General features: G+C 51.1%; 3 protein-coding genes across 3 annotated transcripts in view; all 3 read left to right on the top strand.

Annotated features, from left to right (window-relative positions):
- Acap1 (ArfGAP with coiled-coil, ankyrin repeat and PH domains 1) overlaps window positions 1–4856 on the top strand; it is a 19933-nt gene extending 15077 nt beyond the window's left edge. The window contains exons 12-21 of the mRNA XM_050162884.1: window positions 593–751; window positions 847–1058; window positions 1778–1847; window positions 1954–2048; window positions 2145–2314; window positions 3025–3197; window positions 3783–3892; window positions 3973–4083; window positions 4394–4443; window positions 4722–4856. Coding sequence (XP_050018841.1) covers window positions 593–751; window positions 847–1058; window positions 1778–1847; window positions 1954–2048; window positions 2145–2314; window positions 3025–3197; window positions 3783–3892; window positions 3973–4083; window positions 4394–4443; window positions 4722–4822 — 1251 coding nt within the window. The 3' untranslated portion in view covers window positions 4823–4856. The remainder of the gene's footprint in view (window positions 1–592; window positions 752–846; window positions 1059–1777; window positions 1848–1953; window positions 2049–2144; window positions 2315–3024; window positions 3198–3782; window positions 3893–3972; window positions 4084–4393; window positions 4444–4721) is intronic.
- A 27-nt stretch (window positions 4857–4883) lies between these two features.
- Window positions 4884–8164, top strand: Kctd11 (potassium channel tetramerization domain containing 11). Its single transcript, XM_050162634.1, has one exon. The coding sequence runs from the start codon at window positions 6190–6192 to the stop codon at window positions 6886–6888; it is 699 nt and encodes a 232-aa protein (XP_050018591.1). The 5' UTR covers window positions 4884–6189; the 3' UTR covers window positions 6889–8164.
- Window positions 8165–8312: 148 nt separating this feature from the next.
- Window positions 8313–12812, top strand: Tmem95 (transmembrane protein 95). Its single transcript, XM_050162635.1, has 6 exons — window positions 8313–8548; window positions 8762–8818; window positions 8959–9039; window positions 9119–9139; window positions 9212–9316; window positions 9405–12812. Exons 1-6 carry the CDS (start codon window positions 8383–8385, stop codon window positions 9494–9496), a joined length of 522 nt encoding a protein of 173 aa, XP_050018592.1. The 5' UTR covers window positions 8313–8382; the 3' UTR covers window positions 9497–12812.
- Window positions 12813–20104: the final 7292 nt, after the last annotated feature.

Raw genomic sequence — 20104 nt, forward strand, 5'->3', positions numbered from 1 at the left:
AGAATATTGTATTCATAATAAATAAATAAATAAATAAATAAATAAATATTTAAAAAAAAAAGAAAATCAAAATCAAAATGGCTGAATAAATACTCCTTTGTGCATTAATATTGAAAAGTATTTTTTTGGTTGGGTGGTGGTGGTGCAGGCCTTTAATCCCAGCACTCAGGAGGCAGAGGCAGGTGATCTCTGTTAGGGCCAGCCTGGTCTACAGAGCGAGTTCCAGGACAGTCAAGGCTACACTGAGAAACCCTGTCTTGAAAAAACCAATATATATTGTTTTTTCCTGCTGTGAGGACCATGCTGACCTCGCCTACTCGACCCCAAAGCTCCTCCTGACTCTCCTAGGGGTCTCCATCCCCTAGGGAAATCCCATAGACTGGGTGTTAAGGGTGGTTTGGAGGTGGTGAACCAATCTTGGACCCAGAGCTTGCATGAGATTTTAAACAAGTTGTCAATCTCTGTGGACCTTTAGCCTCCTCATGAGTAAATATATATATATATATATACACATATATACACAATCCACATGACCAGTTCAGCACAACTGAATGTCAGTTTGCCCATTCTGTCTCATGGCCCTTGACCTCAGACCCCCACACACACTCTCACCCATCCCCCTCCCAGGTCCTGTCTCCTCCAGGCTGACTCTGAGCGCCTCCTGCAGCTGTGGATCAATGCTGTTCAGAGCAGCATTGCCTCTGCCTTCAGCCAGGCTCGCCTTGATAACAGCCCTCGTGGTCCAAGCCAGGTATCTTAATATGGGCACCGGGACCATGCTGCCCTGGGAGATGGAGCCCCCTCCCCCTTAGGCCCCTCGCTTACCCTTTCTTCCTTCTCCTTCAGGTCTCAGGACACCTTGCCCTGGGTTCTGCTGCTACCCTGGGCTGTGGCGGGGCAGCCAGAGGAAGGGAACCTGGGGGAGTTGGGCAGGTGGCAGCCCAGGTACAGAGTGTGGAGGGGAATGCCCAGTGCTGCGACTGCAGGGAGCCAGCCCCGGAGTGGGCCAGCATCAACCTCGGTGTCACTCTCTGCATTCAGTGCTCCGGCATCCACAGGTCTGAGCCCTGCTTTCAGCTGCCATGTGGCCTCTCATAAGGCCCCTCTCATGCACCCTACCCTGTTTTGTTTTATTTATTTTTTTCTTATATTCTTCTATGTCACTGGTCACCAAACTTGCTGCAAAAACTGCACATGCAAGTTGGGTATAGATAGGTTTAGGGGGATCCTAAAGGAATTTATTGTCCTTTGTTTTGTTTTTCAAGACAGGGTTTCTTTGTGTAGCCATGGCTGTCCTGGAACTCACTCTGTAGACCAGACTGGCCTCGAACTCCCAGAGATTGGCTTACTTCTGCCTCCTGAGTGCTGGGATTAAAGGCGTGCACCACTACTGCCACTGCCCAGCCCAGGGAATTTGTTGTCTTGATTAGAGGAAGCACGGGTTAGGGTTTGCTGAGGGTGGGATAGCCAACAGAGGTCAGAGGAGAGGTTCTAAGGTCCTACAACGTTCTTAAGGCCTCTCCACCATTCTGGGGAGGGGAAGGGAGATGGCACAAAAAGAATGTTCCAGACCAAAATACCGTGAGAAAAGTAAGGGGCTAGAGAGCACGAAGTCTCAAAATAAAACAAGATAAAGGGAGGGATGGTGAGCAGACTGCCTCTTGGCCCGGCTCCTCCACACAGCCTTCACACAGGCCTGGCCTCTGAGTCTTTTCAGTAGCAACAGCTTCCCCGACTACTGCCCACACGGGGTATGACTCTCCCTCTGGCCCTCCAGGAGCCTCGGTGTTCATTTCTCCAAAGTCCGGTCTCTGACCCTTGACTCCTGGGAACCAGAACTCGTGAAGGTAACTTGGGCTATTGAGATGACAAAGGGCAGCGAAGTCCTGTGGGCTCAGGTACTCACCCTATTCCCTGACCTCTTTCTCTTGGCCTCTCCTGGGCCTCCTGAAGCTCATGTGTGAGCTGGGGAATGTCGTCATCAACCAGATCTATGAGGCCAGGGTGGAGGCCATGGCAGTGAAGAAGCCAGGGCCCAGCTGCTCCCGGTGAGGCTGGGGTGGAGGTATCCAGGGCTTCCTGCTGCTGGGGTAGGGGGTGGCAGTGGAATGAGGGACCTAGGGCTCTCTTCTCCCCACCTCCAGGCAGGAAAAAGAAGCCTGGATCCATGCCAAGTATGTGGAGAAAAAGTTTCTGACTAAGCTTCCTGAAATTCGAGGGCGAAGAGGTGGCAGGGTACCCCCAAGAGGACATCCTCCTGTGCCCCCAAAGCCTGCTGTCAGGCCGCAGCCAGGGATTGCCAGGTCCAAATCAGGTAAGGAGTGTTTGGCTCATTGCTGTCTGCTCAGTAGCGGGCCAGGTATTCTAGGGAGGCAGAATAGGAGGACATCGCCTGGAGAGAGTTGGGAGGACCAGACTATAGTTTCAGGGGGTTACAGTAGGACATGGGACTGAGCATGGGGAAAAGTGTGGGGTGGAATGTCATGTCAGGGAGAGCCACAAAAGGGGTATCTTTGCTAGGTGGTGGTGGCACATACCTTTAATCCCAACACTTGGGAGGTAGAGGCAGGTAGATGAATCTCTGAGTTCTAGGATAGCCAGGGCTACACAGAGAAACCCTGTCTTGAAAAAACAAAACAAAAACAAACAAAAGGAAGGCCGGGGAGGTAATCTCCAGTGTGAGAAGAGGCAGGAGAGGGTTGAGCTTGGCGGTCTGGAAAGAAGGGTATGAGCCTGCCCCAGGCAGTGGAAGGAAAGAGGTGAGTCTGTCAGGGGGTTAGTTCACCTCTGGCGTCCAGCCAGTCTGGGTGGTTGGACAGGCTGAGGAGGTGAGTGATACTGTCTCCTCCACACCCAGGGCCCTGCACACATACATCCCGACACGTATACACACACACTCCCATCTCACCACAGCCCTGAGTCACAAGGGCCTCCCCACAATTTAGACGTGACTTACTCCCTCACAGCATCAGGGGACTGTGCTGAAGATTTCTCCCTGGACTCAGCACTGATTTTCCTTAACAGAGTCCCCATCTGATGACCTGGGAAGCCTGCACCCTGGGGCCCTGCTGTTCCAAGCTGCTGGACATCCTCCATCTCTTCCTACCATGGCTGATGCCCTGGCCCATGGAGCAGATGTCAACTGGGTCAACGGGGCTCAGGGGAATGCCACACCTCTGATCCGGGCCACAGCTGCTGTGAGGACCATGCTGACCTTGCCTACTCGACCCCAAAGCTCTCCTCCTGACTTCCTAGGGAAATCCCATAGACTGGGTGTTAAGGGTGGTTTGGAGGTGGTGAACCAATCTTGGACCCAGAGCTTGCATGAGATTTTAAACAAGCTGTCAGTCTCTGTGGACCTTTAGCCTCCTCATGAGTAAACTAGGAATGGCAGGAGGCCTGGGAGGCGGGTCAGCATGTGCTGCACTTGCTGAGGACCAGGGTTCAGCTCCCAGGAACCCAGAAGGCTGCTCAGAACTGTAGCTCCAGTACCAGAAGATCCAACGCCCTCTTCTGGTGTCCTCATTCACTGCATGCAGCACACACACATGCAGGCAAAACACACATAAAATAAAAAAATCTTTAAAAAGAGGAATGGCATGCCTCATCAAAGTGCAGAGTAGATTTAATACATGAGCATGTAAGAGATGACAGCCAAGCCCGACACCTAGGTGCACCCTGAAAACCACACTCCAAACTCCCAACGTCTTAATTACGCCACCCTAGAACATCTAGAAATCCACCTCTAAAAATGTCATTCCCCCCTTGATCTCTCCACGCAGAATTCTCTTATGGCCTGTGAGTTTCTCCTCCAGAATGGGGCAAACGTGAACCAGGCAGACAGTGCTGGCCGGGGCCCACTTCACCACGCCACCATTCTTGGCCACACAGGGTAGGGAGCCGCGGAAATGCCAGATCGGGAGGAGGTTTTTTGTAGGGAAGGCTTCAGCTGAATTTGACTGCTCTTTTCAGGCTTGCTTGCCTGTTCCTGAAGCGGGGTGCAGATCTGGGGGCTCGAGACGCAGAAGGCAGGGACCCTCTGACTATTGCAATGGAAACGGCCAACGCAGACATCGTAACCCTGTGAGAATGCCAGAGGGTCGGGCTAGTACTTGGACAGTCCGTTCTTCTTTGGGGTAGGACTAATGCCAAAACCAGACCTGGAAGGTGAGGTCTGGGGAGGGGTGGGGTAAAGCTCTCTGTGGGTGGCGGGGTGTGGGAATGGGAGTTCATCTTGGGAGACATTATTCGTAGATCAACATTGCAGAAATGTTCATGTGTTTGCTTTTTAAAGCACTGGTCACCAGAAAGGTATTTTCACCGAGTGCTGTAGCTCAAAGGGTGGGAAGGTAGGGAGTGCGAAGTATTTTATTCCTTAATTCCCACCCTTCAGGTTACGACTGGCAAAGATGAGGGAGGCTGAAGCGGCCCAGGGCCAGGCAGGTAAAGTAACCGCTCATTTACCCGGACGCCCGGTCCTTGCTTATCTGTCCCCTTAGTGCCCAACCGCATTACTGCCATGGTTTATTCAACACACACGGTTTGGGCTCATCGAACGCGCCTGTCCCTCAGAACAAAGGAAGGAATAGGCGCCTGGGCTGCGCTTACGATGCACCCACACTTCAAAACCTTGCCCTGCCAGACCCCACCGTACTGCCCGATGATGTTTTTCGTAGTAGCCCAGCTGTCCCGCCTCCCAGCCTTTCCTCTGTCCTATTCAGGAGACGAGACATATCTCGACATATTCCGAGACTTCTCTCTCATGGCGTCGGACGACCCCGAGAAACTCAGCCGTCGCAGTCACGACCTCCATACGCTTTGATTCCAGGCTCCTCCCCACTTTGCCATGACTTGTTCTCTAAATAAAGTCTCCTACAGTTTCTTCTTTCTCAGTTCATTTACTGGGCGCCACGTGGGGGCCCGGCTGGGTGTTGGGCGCCGTAGCTTCTCAAGAGGTTAGATTTCTCTAATAAAGGAGGAGGCTGCCTAGCACCCAGTGGCAAGGGCGAGAGGGGCTTTCGAGTTCAGAAGACAAGGGGTGGCCCAAAGGCATTCCTGGAATGCGATGGCTCAGCACCCGCCCCCTCGGGAGTTCCCAACCGGGATCCAACCCCGAGGCATGGGTTTTCTCAGAAGGAAAGGACTGAAGATCTTGCTCCGCTCCGACCAAGTTGTACTAGTGAGGTCATGCACACCTGCAGGGAACGCGGGACCTTCGCCGCCACATCCGTAGAGACGCCTGTGAATCATCCCTCCCCCGCTCGGGTCGGCAGGTCGAGCCCGTCCGTCCCGTCTCTCCCGTCGGCGAGTCCCAGCTCCCACCCCAGCAGAGCCGTGCTGGCGCACGGGGGCGGAGGGCGGGGCGCTAGGGGGCGGGGCAGTCGCTTAAAGGGCCACTGACCGCTGCCCTTAGACCACTTCCTGGGGGGTGGAGAGGACCTCAGTTGCTGCTGCGACAACCCAGGAAGGCGGTAACGCCCAAGTCCCGAGACTCCAGCTGTTGCCAACAGAGTCCTGGGACACTCAGCTCTGACCGCGAGAGCATCGTCTCTCTCCAGCCGTACAGAACGGCTCGTCACCGGCTCCCATCAGTTGCGCTTCCATCTGTAGGGATCCGCGCCCCTAAGCCTGGTCGGGCCTCTGGGTAGGTCATCGGAACCCGGCGTGGACTCACTCGCCTACTGCAAAAGCTATCTACTAAGAAACTCAAAAGTTGAGCCCTTTGAGTCCAGCCGGTGCTCGCCACCGTCACCTGCTGGTTGAATTCCGGAAACCCACTGTCTGAAGAACAGAAGGGAATCGCTGACCACGCAGAATCAGAATCGTCTGGACCAAAAACTCCCTGACCCTGCCTTCTCTTCTTTTCGTCGATTCTTTCATCCTTTCTGGAATTTCTGTGTCCTGAAGCCCCCAATCGCCACCAAGGTAGCTGGGGTGAGCTACAAACTTTGCTGTCTTGTTCTCCAACCTCTGCCTCCAACATAGCGAGCCTAAACGTTTCCACCCAATTCTTCCCAAACCCGGGAGGTTCTGCCTTTTTCTTCTCCTTGCCTGTCTCCTACAGTTCCCAAAATTTCCCCCCCTCCTGTGTCTTCTTCACCCCCTTCTTTTGGGGGCCCCGTGACCCTAAATGTGGGGGGAACACTATATTCCACTACATTGGAGACCCTGACACGCTTCCCAGACTCCATGCTGGGGGCCATGTTTAGGGCTGACACCCTTATGCCAGCCAATCTCAACCCGCAAGGAGATGGCCATTATTTCATCGACAGAGATGGCAAGGCTTTCCGGCACATCCTCAATTTCCTGCGGCTGGGCCGTCTGGACCTGCCCCGTGGATATGGAGAAACTGCACTTCTTAAGGCAGAAGCTGACTTCTACCAGATCCGGCCCCTCCTGGATGCCCTGCGGGAATTGGAAGCTTCTCGGGGTACCCCAGCACCCAGAGCTGCCCTGCTCCATGCAGACGTAGATGTCAACCCTCGTCTGGTGCACTTCTCTGCTCGAAGGGGCCCACACCACTATGAGCTGAGCTCTGTCCAGGTGGACACCTTCCGAGCCAACCTCTTCTGTACTGACCCTGAGTGTCTGGGTGCCATGCGCAACCGATTTGGTGTGGCCAGTGGGGACAGGGCAGAGAGTGGTCCACATTTTCGTCTAGAGTGGGCCTCCCGCCCCCGGGAACTTCCCGAAGTGGAGTATGAAAGATTGGGGCTGCAACCACTGTGGACTGGGGAGCCAGAAAATCGGCGGGAGGTGGCGAACACACCTGCCTTCCTGGAGGAGGTGCTGAGGGTGGCTCTGGAACATGGCTTCCGCCTGGACTCTGTCTTCCCAGACCCCGAAGACCTGCTGAACTCTAGATCGTTACGCTTTGTCCGCCACTGAGAATGCTACCCTTCACTTGACTGCGGAGAGGGAGAGGAATGCATTAGGCAAGGGGCTGATGGCTCTCCCGAAGAAGCCTCCTTCTAAGTCCTGGGGTAGGAGCTATGAGAGTCAGGGATCCCACCACACCTGACTGGGATTCCCAAATCGAGCTGCTCCGACTCCCAGGACTCGAGTGGTCCAGAAGATCTACGCTGGGGCTTATCCTGGGAAAGCATCCGCAGATTCTCGAGCCAGTTCTTGCTTGAGGATGGGTCCTCTGTATTCAGGGGTGTGGGAAAGTAAGAAGCACCTCTTTGCCTGGGCTACACTTTAGCACTCTGGAGGTTTGAGCACTAGGCGGAAAGACATACTTTGAATTGTCAGATATGGTCAGCCGGCTAGACTGTGACTTCCCCTCCTGGAGGATGGGCACTTACTTATCCCACCATGACCATTAAGAGGCTAGGATGTCTGGGAGATTTCTTACTGTGTTCCAAGACACCTACTGTGGGAGATTGAAAAATAGAAACTTCATCCTAGGTTGACAAAAGGGGGCTAGGAAAATCCCTGTCGGCACGGGGGCTAGGAAAATCCCTGTCGGCACGGGGGCTAGAGCGCCCTTCTGGAATTGTTTTAGAGGATGCTCTCTGTAAGTGGGGCTGGACATGGGGAAAGATGGTAGTATTTTTTCGTACCCTGGGCTTCTGTGTGTGTGTGTGTGTGTGTGTGACAGCCAACGTATCTGACTGATGCTTGGGCCCCTGGCATCTTGGTTCCCATCAGTGTTGCCGACTCCTGCGTTTATGTGATGGTCCTTCTGTGATCTTGGCATGTCCAGGCCTGTTTGGGGTTGCTTAGCAACTCTCCAGGCTCAGGTATATCTGTGGTATGTGTGAGAGCAGATTGAGATTTAGTTTAATCATAGGGTGTGTGTGTGTTTGCGTGTGTGTTTGTGCCCACACCACCACGTAGGCAGGAGGGGCTCGTTTGAGTTTGACTCACTGGGTCCTCCCTATGAGAGGTAAAAGCCACTGGGCTTAGCTGGGCCTCTGAGACCTCCGGGAGCTCTTGGTTGCTGAGACAACCATGAGTCTGTTGCTAGGAAATAGCCGGGTAAGGCCTAAGGCTGTCCTGGGCAGACAGGAGACAAAGAGGGAGGAGAATGGAGAGGCTATAGAAAGGGCTAGCATTTCTGAGTTCCCTAGTGGATGGGGCACACACGCATCGTCTTCGCTGGGATTCATCTATCACTGTGACTTAAAAGAAGAGAAATAAAATTGCTTTCAGAACCACAGCTGTGTCAAGGCCACTGTCCCCTTGCAACAGAAAACCCTGATGTCTTCCTTTATCCCCTACTAGAGATGCCTTTCAGCCTCCGGTTCCATGGGCAGCTTTGCCGGAGCCAAGGGGTGAAACAATGGCATTGTTCTAGATCAGTCTAGAACCTCAGAACATTCTGGGTCTTCTCTGGTCCAAGGGGGTCCAGTTCCCACCCATCCTCCAGCAGGCCCCATGTGGGTGCTAGCACTGCTTGGGGTTTTCCTGGCCGCTGCCAAGGCTTGTATCTTTTGTCGCCTCCCGGCTCATGCCTTGCCAAGCCGCCTGGCTCAGCTCAGTAGCCAGATGGAGACGCCTGGGAAGGAATGGGCTTCCCCGGATTTCTCAGCCTTTGCCTTAGGTAATATAAGACACACAAGTTAGCCCTGCGACAGCCACCCGTCTACCCTAAAAAGGGGTATCCCGTGAGATCCTAGCTGTGCCTTCAGTCAATGCTGCCTCCTCTGGACACACTGGCTTCTCCCTCTGGAAGAACTTTGTGTCCTAGGAAATGGGAAAAACAAAGACTCCAGAGCCTACTGAGAGAATAGCTCGTTCTTGCCCGTCTCCACAGATGAGGTGACCATGAACAAAATCACGGAGAAGACTCACAGAGTCCTGAGGGTCATGGGTGAGGTCAGGGGTTGGGACCTAGGAAGACCCAAGGGAGGATGGGGGTGGGGCAGGTAAAGACGGGCTGATCAGGGAAGGGGGCATGGAAGGCAGCACCGCTGAAGCCTAGGACAATATTGCCGTGCTGTGCCTCTCCAGAGATAAAAGGATCCATCTCCTCGCTTCCTACTTATTGGCAATGGCTTCAGAAGACCAAGATCCCCCAGTACACCAGGGAAGGTATTGATGGGGGTACCTGGGATTTGTAGCCAAGTGGAGTGTGATCGAACAGGTCAGCCACCCCTCTTTGTCATTTCAGCTCTCTGTGCTCCTGTCTGCTGTGAGTAAAAGGGTAATAAGCCGGAAGAAGTTGGGTGGCTGGAAGGGTGGAGGCCCTGGCTTCGCTCGCCAGCGCTGCTCCTATTGTCTCCTGCAGGGGGCAGCACCATCCTGTACAACTGCTCCACCTGCGAGGGCAAGGAGGTGTCTTGTTGGCCCCGAAAGCGCTGCTTCCCAGGTTCCTACTCCTTACCCTCCTCCTCAGACCCCTTAGGTGCCCTGGTGTGATCTGCGGGAGCATCCACGGCATCCTGGGTTCCTTGCAGGCAGTCACGATCTGTGGGACGCTAAGATTCTGCTCTTATCGATCTTCGAAATTGTCCTGCTTTTGGGTGTTGTGAGCCTCCACGTGGAGTGAGTTGCGGGATAATCGGAAGAATGCCGGAATCCGTCCCTTTCTCCTTCCTCCCAAGCCCCTTCCCCGCTTCCTTCTGGGTCTCCCATCCTCTGTCTTCTTTCAGGTACCGCCACCTGCAAGCGAAAGACTTGTGAAGATGCTGGCGGCTTTCCCAGCCATAGCTCTATGGAATTTGTGCCCACGAGTTCTACATCGCTAAGGTGGGAACAAGCCACCTTTTAGACCCAGCCCCAAAGCCTCAGATCCTAAAATTCAGGCCTTTGTAGTCAATATTAGTGTCAGATGCCTCCAGGAACCCAAGCACCCACAGCTGCAAAGTTCCTCCTCCTCTTCACTCCACCAATCAGAGAGCAGTGGATGATGCCAGGAAATTATCTACAGAAGGAAAGAATCCCTCCCCACCATTCCCGGAAAGCGGGGGACTGTTGGCCTGTAGATGCTGCTCTAGGCCCTCCAATGACTGATCGCAAATCCGGGAAGGAGAGTTCTGGAAAACTCACTCCCTCTGGGGTGAGACCACATCAGTCAGCCCGCTGGCATGCAGTCCCTCCATTGTCTTAATCTTGTGCAGGCCTGGCCTCCGCTCCTGCTGGGCCCAACTAAATTTGGTGTGCCATGCCTTCCGACTGTGCCTGGCCTCTCTCTGCAACTTGGGCAGGCGAGAGAATGGAGATTCTTAGGAATTCCAATTAGGGGTCCCCTCCCCTCCGATATTTAGTAATGTCTGGAAACAGTTCTGTTTTGATTGGGGATGTGTTCCTGGCATCTACTGGGTGGAGACTTAGGAGGCTACTAAACATCCTAGGACACACAGGAAAATCCTGCCCTAATGTCAACAATTTATGGTGGAGAAAACCGCGTGCCGGGCCTCTGTGTACTAGGGACTTGGGTTAGGCTGACAAGGGATGGCCTATCGCCAGCCATTCCTGATATAAGCACTGATGCCCAGACGAGGTGCTAGCATTCAGCTAGTTTTCAAGCTGAGGGCAAGTGTTCTCAGATAGCACATCTGGGGTTATCTGGACAGTTTCCAAACAGCTCGTGCTTCTGTACCTCCCCGAGCGTGAGTGAAGTGGACCACACGAAGCCTTGGTTAACATGATCTACAGCCAGGGGAAGACCGCTGTCCTAGCGTTGCCTAGGGACTAAAAGAGATGCGCTCTGGGGATTTCTCTGTGTAACAGCTCTGACTCTCCTGGAACTTGATTTGTAGATCAGGGTGACCTTGAACTCACAGAGATCCACCTGCCTCTGCCACCCAAATGCTGAGACTAAAGGTGCGCACCATCATGCCCTGCCCTAATTTTTTTTAAAGGCATATGTGTTTTTTTTTTACTTTTTTTGTTAATATTTATTTATTTATTATGTATACAATATTCTGTCTGTATGCCTGAAGGCCAGAGGAGGGTGCCAGACCTCATTACAGATGGTTGTGAGCCACCATGTGGTTGCTGGGAATTGAACTCAGGACCTTTGGAAGAGCAGGCAATGCTCTTAACCACTGAGCCATCTCTCTAGCCCCCCCCCCCCCGCCCTAAATTTTGTTTTTAGATTTTGTTTGTTTGGTTATCATGTGTGTAGGCTTGTGTGGACCACAGCACACGTGTGGAGATCAGAAAACAATTGGCTGGAGTCGGTTTTCCTTCTACCACGAGGGTCCCAGGGACTGAACTCAGATCATTATAATGGCAAGCTCCTTAACCTGCTGAGCCATCTCTGCTGCCTTTTGTTTTTGCTTTTGAGACAGGGTCTGTCAGCTTAGCTTGGCCTCCAACTTACTATGATGCTGAGGATGACCTTGAGCCTCTGACCTTCCTGCCTCTACCTCCTAAGTGCAGAGATCGTAGAAATGTACCACCGCCATCCGGCCCTGCTTGTTTTACACATCCTAGACAATCCTTCACCTTATACATGAAAATATGAGAGCCATAGGTCATATAAAATCACAGATCATAGGGAAACTCATCCATTATTTGGACAACAGTGAATACCTACCAGGTACCAGGTAGCATCACTACCCAAGAAAGTATGAGAGCCCCATGATGTCCTTACCTCAGGGGAGGTACAGTTCTCTGGATGGCAGCTGCCATGTCCCCTGCTCTGCTCAGCCTCCATTTCGGGGATCAACATTTTAGAGTTGTTCCCATTCTCCTGATCCACAGTACCACCCATCGTTCCAGGATCTATCCTGTCTGCCCCCTTCCCCTGTGGTGGTCTCCAGCCCAGTGGACCTTAGTCTCCTGCATGCTCCATCTGTTGTGAAGGCTCCTTCTGGGCCCAGTTCACTCTCAGTGGCCACGCGGGTCCTCCCAAAGCTCCATGTTTCTCAAGCATGTGATGAAGTTGGGTTTTGGAGTTGGGCTGCTTGACTTCAAATCCTTGGTCTGCTCTGACTGGGCCTTGGCGACTTGTTTCCACTCCCTGTGCCTTTTCCTTTTATGTTGCTTTTGACACAGCCTTGTTGTGTAGCTGGGATTAGAGGCAGATGTCACCAGCTTCAGCAGCATTTTGTATGGATTTGTTTTGACTGCAACATCCCTTTAGTCTCAGCACTATTGTATTCCGTTAATTGTATGATATCAGGGATGAGAGACGGCTCAGCTGGGAAGAGCTCTTGCAGAGGGCCCAGGTTCTGTTCCTAGCACCCACATGGCAGCAACAGCTGTCTAAAACTCCAGTAATAAGGGGTCCAGTACCTTCTTGTGGCCTCTGTGGACCCAGGGACGCGTATGGTACACATACCTACATGCTGGAAAAACATTCATACACATAAAATGAAAACAAAATCTTAACAGATTTGTGAAGCCATCAATTATATGCTATTACTGTGTGTTAAGAGAAAAACCATCTCTCGATTAAGCTATGGCCTGCCTGTAGCTAAAATTCTCTCTGACTGCAAAGATGTCAAAATGTAAAAAATGAATAGAATTTTTTAAATTATCTGCTTTTAAATAGGAAGAGAACTGTGGGTGTAGCAATATTTTGTTTGTGTTTTAACAAATAAAGCTTACCTGAAGATCAGAGTGCAGAGCTAAGCCACTAGAAGCCAGGGAATGGTGGTACACACTTTTAATCCCAGGAGACAGAGGCAGAGGGATCTCCGTTAGTTCAAGGTCACCCCAGACTACACAAGATTGAATCTGTCCAAAAAATATACAGAGCTCACACAAGGGTGATCCCAGTGCTTGGGATCACACACCTCCAGTCCCAGCACTAGGGGGATGGAGAAAGGAGCTCAGTGCAGTCTGAGGTTTGTTGGAGACAGATGCAGTCTGAAGATGCAGTCTGAGGACAGGATCACACCTTCGGTCTGAGCATTGGTAGAGGTAAAATGTCTCTCTAGAGGCTGCTGCTGCTTCTCTGATCTTCAGCCTTAACCCCTACAGCTGACTCTGGGTTTTTATTATTAATATCAAAAGCTACATGTGGAAGCTGGAGAGACGGCTCAGCGGTTGAGAGCGCTGGTTGCTCTTCCAGAGGTCCTGAGTTCAGTTCCCAGCAACCTCATGGCTGCTCACAACCATCTCTAGTAAGATCTGGTGCCCTCTTCTGAAGTGCAGGCACACACGCAGACAGGCACTATATGCATATATATGCATAATTAATAAATAGATCTTTTTAAAGGGAACTGTGTATGGTGTCTCCTGCTATAATCCTAACACTTGGGATGTGGAAGCTGGAGAATCAGAGTTCAAGGTCATTCTTGGTTGCATATTAAGTTCAAGGCCAATCTGGACTCCAGGAGACCCTGAGACCCTGTTTTCAAAAACAAAACAAAACAGGATCTAGAGAAACGGCTCAGTGCTTAAGAGCACTTGCTGCTCTTACAGAGGACTTGGCCTTGGTTCCCAGCACTGGCCACCATCTGTAACCAGTTTCGGGGGGCCACGCTTCTTCAGAACTCCAGATTCCTGTATGTATATGGTACACATGTGCATACATACATACATAACATCAAAAGTGTAAAAAGCAAAAATTAAGAAGCTGGGTGGTAGTGGCATATACCTTTAATTCCCAGCACCAACATGGCAGCTCACAATTGTGACTCCAGTTTCAGGGGATCTGATAGCCACACACAGCCATACCTGCAGGCAAAACACCAATGCACATAAAATAGAAATATTTTTTAAAAATGAGAAGGGTGAAAATGATTGTGTGGTTTACTGTTAGGACACTTGCTTATCATAACTGAGTCCATTGTTCTATTCCTATTCTTATCAACCATACTAAGGCTGGTGATGTGGTTCAGTGGTGGAACACTTACTAACCTGACAAGACCTGAGTACACACACACACACACACACACACACACACACACACACGGTATAGCATAGGTCTGCATTCCTTGCACTGGGGAGGCAGAGACCAGAGGATCAGAGATTCAATGTCATCTTCAGGTACAGCCAGATCAAGGTCAGCCTAGCACACATAAGATCCCGTCTCACAAACGTACCCACTGAAGCCCTTCCCTGTGTCTTCCCTGCCCGCGGATCGCACACCTCACTTGTTTACCCTGGCTTCCGAGGCTTCTCCATCAGCAGCTCATACTTGTCTCATCTCAGGCCAGCGCTTTCTAAACGCAGACCTAACTGGAATTTCCACTGCTGTGCTCGGGAGCATCTCAGACTCCACATGTCCAAACAAACCTCCCTCCCTGAGATCCCCAGTGCTCTTTCAGGGTCGTTCTCACGCTCCCACGCAAAGCCCACCACACATCCTTGTCCGTCCTCTTCCTAATGCTACAAGCTCTCTCCTCATCAGTAACCCAGTGACCTCCCTCTGTAACACATGAAATCCAGCCGTACTTGGTTAGAACGCTGTCTCCCGCGGCTGTCTGCCTTATACCTCTCCTCACAGCCGGGTTGAGTCGCTCGAGTTTCCTAAACACCTTTCCTTTCTACCTTTGTCCAGGTCTGTCCCTCCATCGGAAGTGTCCTGGTCTGGCTCAGGTAACACTTCAGCAACACTGCCTCTGAGTTACCCTGGGAGAGTAGATTTCTTCCTCAGGTATCACGCAGCTATGGCACCTGTCACGTCAAGGTGGTGCGTGGCTTCTGGGGGGGGGGAGGTGAAGAGAGGGGGAAAGAGTTGAGATAGGACTTCATATAGCCCAGGCTGGCCTTAGACTTACTGTGTAGCTAAGGATGATCTTGAACTCCTGATTTTCCTGCTGGTACTACATGTATGACCATCACTTCTGGCGTGATGGTGGATGTCTATTTGTATGTGTATGTATTTGTAGTGTTTTTCAAAGCTACCGGAAATATTGTATTCTAACAAGATACACAACCTGAGGGGTGGAGGTCGAAGTCAGTGGGGAAAGCAGGGCAGAGTTGGTAGGGCAAGACGAGATTTTCAGAAGAGACTGGATGTGCTGGTTTTGCTGACCACCTTCTCCGATGACAACAGAGCAGGCCTGCCCCAAGAGCTGCTGGAAGCATACGGACTCAGAGGGGACATCCTAGTCTTCACGTAACAGTGGGAGGTGCCGAATGACCTCTAGGAGCTCCGCTCTTGCCAGCATCATAGTGAACTCAGAGATATCCCTGCTGAGGGTTTGGTGGCCTCATTGGTTCCCAAATTGCTTGCAGTTATATGACTGCCAAGCAAGGTCCCCACGTGTTTTGGATGAAGTGGACACCTTCCAGGGAGAGGCTTTCTGGGTAACATCAGCCATTGCCGTGGCTGTAGCAAGCCAGGCTGGTCTCGGTGAATCCCGAGAACAGCCTGACTTGCTGGTCTTTATTTACCTCTCTAGATCATGTGTTTCCTATGAGCTACCCCAGAAGGGCTTACAATCTCCATTTCCATCATGCCTGACACGTAGGTAACACCAGGAGACATCCTTAATGGCTTCGGGCCTTCTTAAGCCCTTGTGATATACACACTCATGAAGCAATTCATGAGTGGGGTGCATGAGAGGCTTGCTGCTTTTCCACTCGCATGTGTGCGTGGTGTGTGCACGCTAATGTGTGTGAGGGGGTACACAGGCATGTATAGAAGCCAGAGGTCAGCTTCTGGGTGTCACCCTCTATTGCCCTCTATTTTTGGTATTACGCTCTTTGTGAGGGTCGTGAGAGTGGATACCACAGCGAGCACCTGGAGGCCAGAGGAGGGCTTTCGAGAGTCTGGTTTCCTCTTCCATCTTGTTGAGGCGGTCTCTCTTGGCACTGCCACCTGGCGTACTCCAGGCTGGGTGACACTTGGGCTTCCAGGTGGATTCTCCTGTCTGCCTTCCATTTTACTCTAGAAGTACTGGATTTCACTGTAGGGGTGCTGGATTTCACTCTGGGGTGATGGGATTACATATGCACACTACTGTGTTTGGTTTTTTTATGTGAATTTCATAGATCAAGCTGAGGTCATGAGAGTCGTCTTGCCAGTCCCGTTCACCTATTTTTTTTTTTCAGGACAGGTTTTGTTTGTTTGTTTGTTTGTTTTGTTTTGTTCTTCTTTGTAGCTTTGGAGCCTGTCCTACAACTTGCTCTATAGACCAGGCTGGCCTGGGACTCACAGAGATCCACCTGTCTCTGCTTCCCAAATGCTGGGATTAAAGGCGTGCGCTATGCCCCAGCTTGTGGTGCTTCCTATTTCCATTGCAAGCTCGGGGGAAATGTGGTGGCTATGAACAGAAGGTGGACACACAGTAGTGGGCAATGACTCTAAAAATGAGCGAGACAAAAGTAAATCGGAAAGAGAAGGGACTTCAGGGTCCTAGAAGGAAGTAGGATGATAACTAGGAGGGGCTAAGAATCCAAGGGCCCGAGAAGAGCCAACTGTGAGGAGCCAAGGAGCATCAAACTGAGAAAGGGGCAGTGACTGGAGAGAACACACACTGGCGAAGGTTGGAAATTCCCCATCAGGACCACTCCTGGCAAAGGAGCACTTGGTCTCCTTGGCCTTATCACGTGGTGCTGTGTCCCATCCGTTCATCCAACGAAGGTTAGGGAGCACTAATCACACAGGAGCCAGGCTCTAGATACGATAACTAAACAAAGCCTTTGTTATCAGAGTAGGCAGGTTCCCGGCAAGATGATGATGTTGCAATGGAGGAGGCAACCGGGGGACTTGGGATGCAGAGGAAGAGGTGGGATGGGTTAGGGATGGGTTTTTGGCAAGAGATAAGGCCAGGCTGGAAAACGAAGCTGTGCAGAACTTGGGAGTGAGCCAGCATGCTGAAGTGCCCTTCCCTGGTGTGACACTGCCAGGGGGGGAGGTGGCTGCAACAGAGCAGCATTGATGCACTCCAGGAGCAAGAGTCATGCGGACGGGCCTCGCGTCACCTGCCCCAAATCCTGCAGGATGGGGAGAATGCAGATGCCCCTCGTGTTCCTCTTCCCGGATCTCTACCCTGTGCAGGAAAATCGGCATCCTTCTCAGATGCGTCTGCAGGGAAGGCGGGTTGGGGAAGGGGTGGTGCCCAATCTGGGTCTCCAGGTGTAAGGCATTAATAGGAAGCCATCCTGGCCTGGAGGAGAGGCTTCCTGAGGTGGTTAGGATGGTCAAACTGCACCCTCCTACATCCCACACTCCTTTGTAGGTAAAGATGAAGCATGAGAGAAGAGATTCGGAAGAGATAAATAGGGAAAGAGCTGGGGGCCAGGGCGTACCAAAAAGCTAATCCCTTGGATTTTTTTTTCTCCTCAAGCTAAAGATGGAAGTGGGGGTGAGCCTCTGCCTGTGTTTCCTGCTGAGGCCTGATGGCGTGTGGAAGACCTAGGCCAGGAGTCCAAGCTACGATGCCCCCAATTCTCAGCCTCCTCGCCATCTGTCATGTTGAGATATAATAAGAAAAGTATATTTGGTCTTTGTCCCAGTTCCTGCCACAGAGATCCTAAAACCATTGGAATTTCCTGAGTGCTGGGGGGCCCAGCACATTTGCTGTTGTTAGGGTTAAGCCCCTTTCAATCATACCTGGGGTTATGCTGATGAGGAGGCTCAGGGGGCATGGGATCCATTGCCAGATGGTTGGGCCTTTCGTCCTCAGTCCCTAGCTGCTGAGATGGGGAGGGGAGCTAGAGACGATTGTATCACACTCGTTTGTATGATTCCTGTATGATGTCTACATAATGGAGCCTCCCCATGAGCGCAGCACAGCGCTGCCCAGAGGGCACTGGGCTTGGCGAACTTGTGAAGGTACTGAGAGACTATCGGGTATGAAGACCGCATGGACACTTCTGCCCATCCCTGTACCTCACCTAATGCTCCTCTCTGATTGGCTGTTCTTCAGCATCCCTGTACCTCACCTGATGCTCCTCTCTGATTGGCTGTTCTTCAGCATCCCTGTACCTCACCTGATGCTCCTCTCTGATTGGCTGTTCTTCAGTATCCTTTGTAGTGCTATTTGTTTCCTTATTTCTGCAGCCTAGGGTGACGAACTGATCCTTCTACCTCTGCCTCCCAATTGCTCCGTCCAGTCTGGAGAAGAATGATCTACGCCGCCGTACATTTGGTTTTGAATGAGTGTACTCGGGAGGTACATAGCCAGGGAAAGTATTGGAAGAAGTAGCAGGTAGCAGACAGATGGAAGCTGCAGACAGACAGCGAGCCATCAACTCATGAGTTTATAACATCCGACAGAGGAGACTGGAGTAGCTTGTTTAAGAGAGCAGTTAAATCAGGGGCTCACAAGCACCCACTAGAAATCCCCGGAGAAACTGAAGCAGTCGGCCGGAGTCCCAGCACTGAGAGTCCCACAGTCACTTTCCCGCTGCAGGTGTTTTCTACCAGGGACAGACAGTGCTAGTTTCTGTTGGAGATGGCCACCCTCCAGATGTTCTTAAGGACAGGATGATTTATTTATTTATTTATTTAGAGACAGAGTTTCTCTGTGTAGCCCTGGCTGTCCTGGAACTCGATCTGTAGACCATGCTGGACTCAAATTCAGAGAATCACCTACCTCTGCCTCACAAGTGCTGGGATTGAGGGCCTGTGCCGTCATGCCCAGTTCTTTCTTTTCTTGAGATAGGGCCTCAGTATGTAGTACTGGCTAGCCTGAAACTTGCTAAGTAGACCAGGATGGCCCTAACCTCACAGAGATTCAACTGCTTCTGCCTCCGAGTAATGGGTCAAGGCATGCCCCATCACAGCCTCAGACTTTCAACAAGCGTAAGCAAGATGTACTAATATGCCAGTGTAATTTACAGTACACCAACCAAGTGCCAGGATTATACCAGTGGGCATCCAGATATCTATCTATCTATCTATCTATCTATCTATCTATCTATCTATCTATCTATTGCTTTTGAGACAGGGTTTCTCTGTATAGCCCTGTCTGTCCAGGAACTCGCTCTGTAATCCAGACTGACCTCGAACTCAGAGAGATCCACGTCCTCTGCCTCTCAAGTGCTGGGATTAAAGGCGTGTACTACCTCCCAGCTCCAGATATCTTTTANCCAGACTGACCTCGAACTCAGAGAGATCCACGTCCTCTGCCTCTCAAGTGCTGGGATTAAAGGCGTGTACTACCTCCCAGCTCCAGATATCTTTTACCATGACTGCCTTTACATGTTCCCACGTGTCCCATATGTGTTAACTCAATTTCCAGACAAACTCCATGATGACCAGGTCTTGGAGGACATTGAGTATTCAGAGGAAAATCACACAGTTTTCCCTCAAGGAACTCATGAAACCATTGTGTTTCTCACCAAAAACTTGGACATTATATTTTGTTACATTTATTTACTTAGTTACTTAATGTGCTATGTGTATGTGTATGCGTGCTCCACAGGACTCTGTGGTATGTGTATATGTGTGTGCGTGTGTGTGCGTGTGTAATGCGTGCTCCAAAGGATTCTGTGGTATGTGTATATGTGTGTGCGTGCTCCACAGCACTCCTGTGGTGTGTGTGTGTGTGGATGTGTGCTCCACAGCTCTCCTGTGGTATGTGTGTGTGTGTGTGTGTGTGCATGTGTGTGTGTGCTCTACAGCTCTCCTGTGGAGATCAGACAACTTGGAAGAGCTGGCTTACTCCTTCCATTATGTAAATTCCAGGGACTGAAGGAAGGTCATCAAGTTTGGTAGTAGGGGGCTTTTACCCAATGAGTCATTTGTCACTCCACTTTGGACATTAACTTACTCCACTTCTTTGGTCTGGAATGCCTTTTCAACATCCAACTGGTCCTCCGGGGCTCAGCCAATACTCACGCTTCCACAATGCCTTCGTAGTTTGTACAGTGCAGTAAAAACATTCACTCGAGGAGTTGATTAGCATGCATTGAGGCCTTAGGCTCAATATCTAGATTGGATGGAAGGAAAGAATATTCACATTTATTCATTTTTCCATATTCCCACGTGTTTATTGTATTCAGGCTTGGGGCCTCTATTTCTAACAGTATTGTTATTGCATACAAATTTGTAACTTCACCTCAAGGTGTGGGGTGGATGAAGGCTGCTACAGTAACCTGAAACTCCTGGAAGATGACTCAGGGTGGGTGTAATCTCTGGTTCCTGGCAGAAACAAAAGAAATGTCTTGCTGGAGAAAAACATCTCAAGTCCTGGCCCTGTGATTCCTATAGATTAAGATCAATAGTACATCATCTCAGGGTGATGAATCATTAGACTCACAAGGAAACAATTCATCTTAAGTGAGAGTCAGCAGAAACTAT

The sequence above is a fragment of the Alexandromys fortis genome, unplaced genomic scaffold (genome assembly GCF_014885135.2).
Source record: "Alexandromys fortis isolate MF-2015 unplaced genomic scaffold, M_Fortis_MF-2015_v1.1 scaffold_84, whole genome shotgun sequence".
Taxonomy (NCBI): Eukaryota; Metazoa; Chordata; class Mammalia; order Rodentia; family Cricetidae; genus Alexandromys; species Alexandromys fortis.

What these genes read in the sequence shown, in the direction of transcription:
- Tmem95 (XM_050162635.1), top strand. Translation starts at nt 8,383, where the DNA reads ATGTGGGTGCTAGCACTGCTTGGGGTTTTCCTGGCCGCTGCCAAGGCT. An exon ending in CAGAGTCCTGAGGGTCATGG is followed by an intron (nt 8,819 to 8,958) that starts GTGAGGTCAGGG and finishes GTGCCTCTCCAG; the next exon opens with AGATAAAAGGATCCATCTCC. An exon ending in CCCCCAGTACACCAGGGAAG is followed by an intron (nt 9,040 to 9,118) that starts GTATTGATGGGG and finishes TTGTCATTTCAG; the next exon opens with CTCTCTGTGCTCCTGTCTGC.
- Kctd11 (XM_050162634.1), top strand. Translation starts at nt 6,190, where the DNA reads ATGCTGGGGGCCATGTTTAGGGCTGACACCCTTATGCCAGCCAATCTC.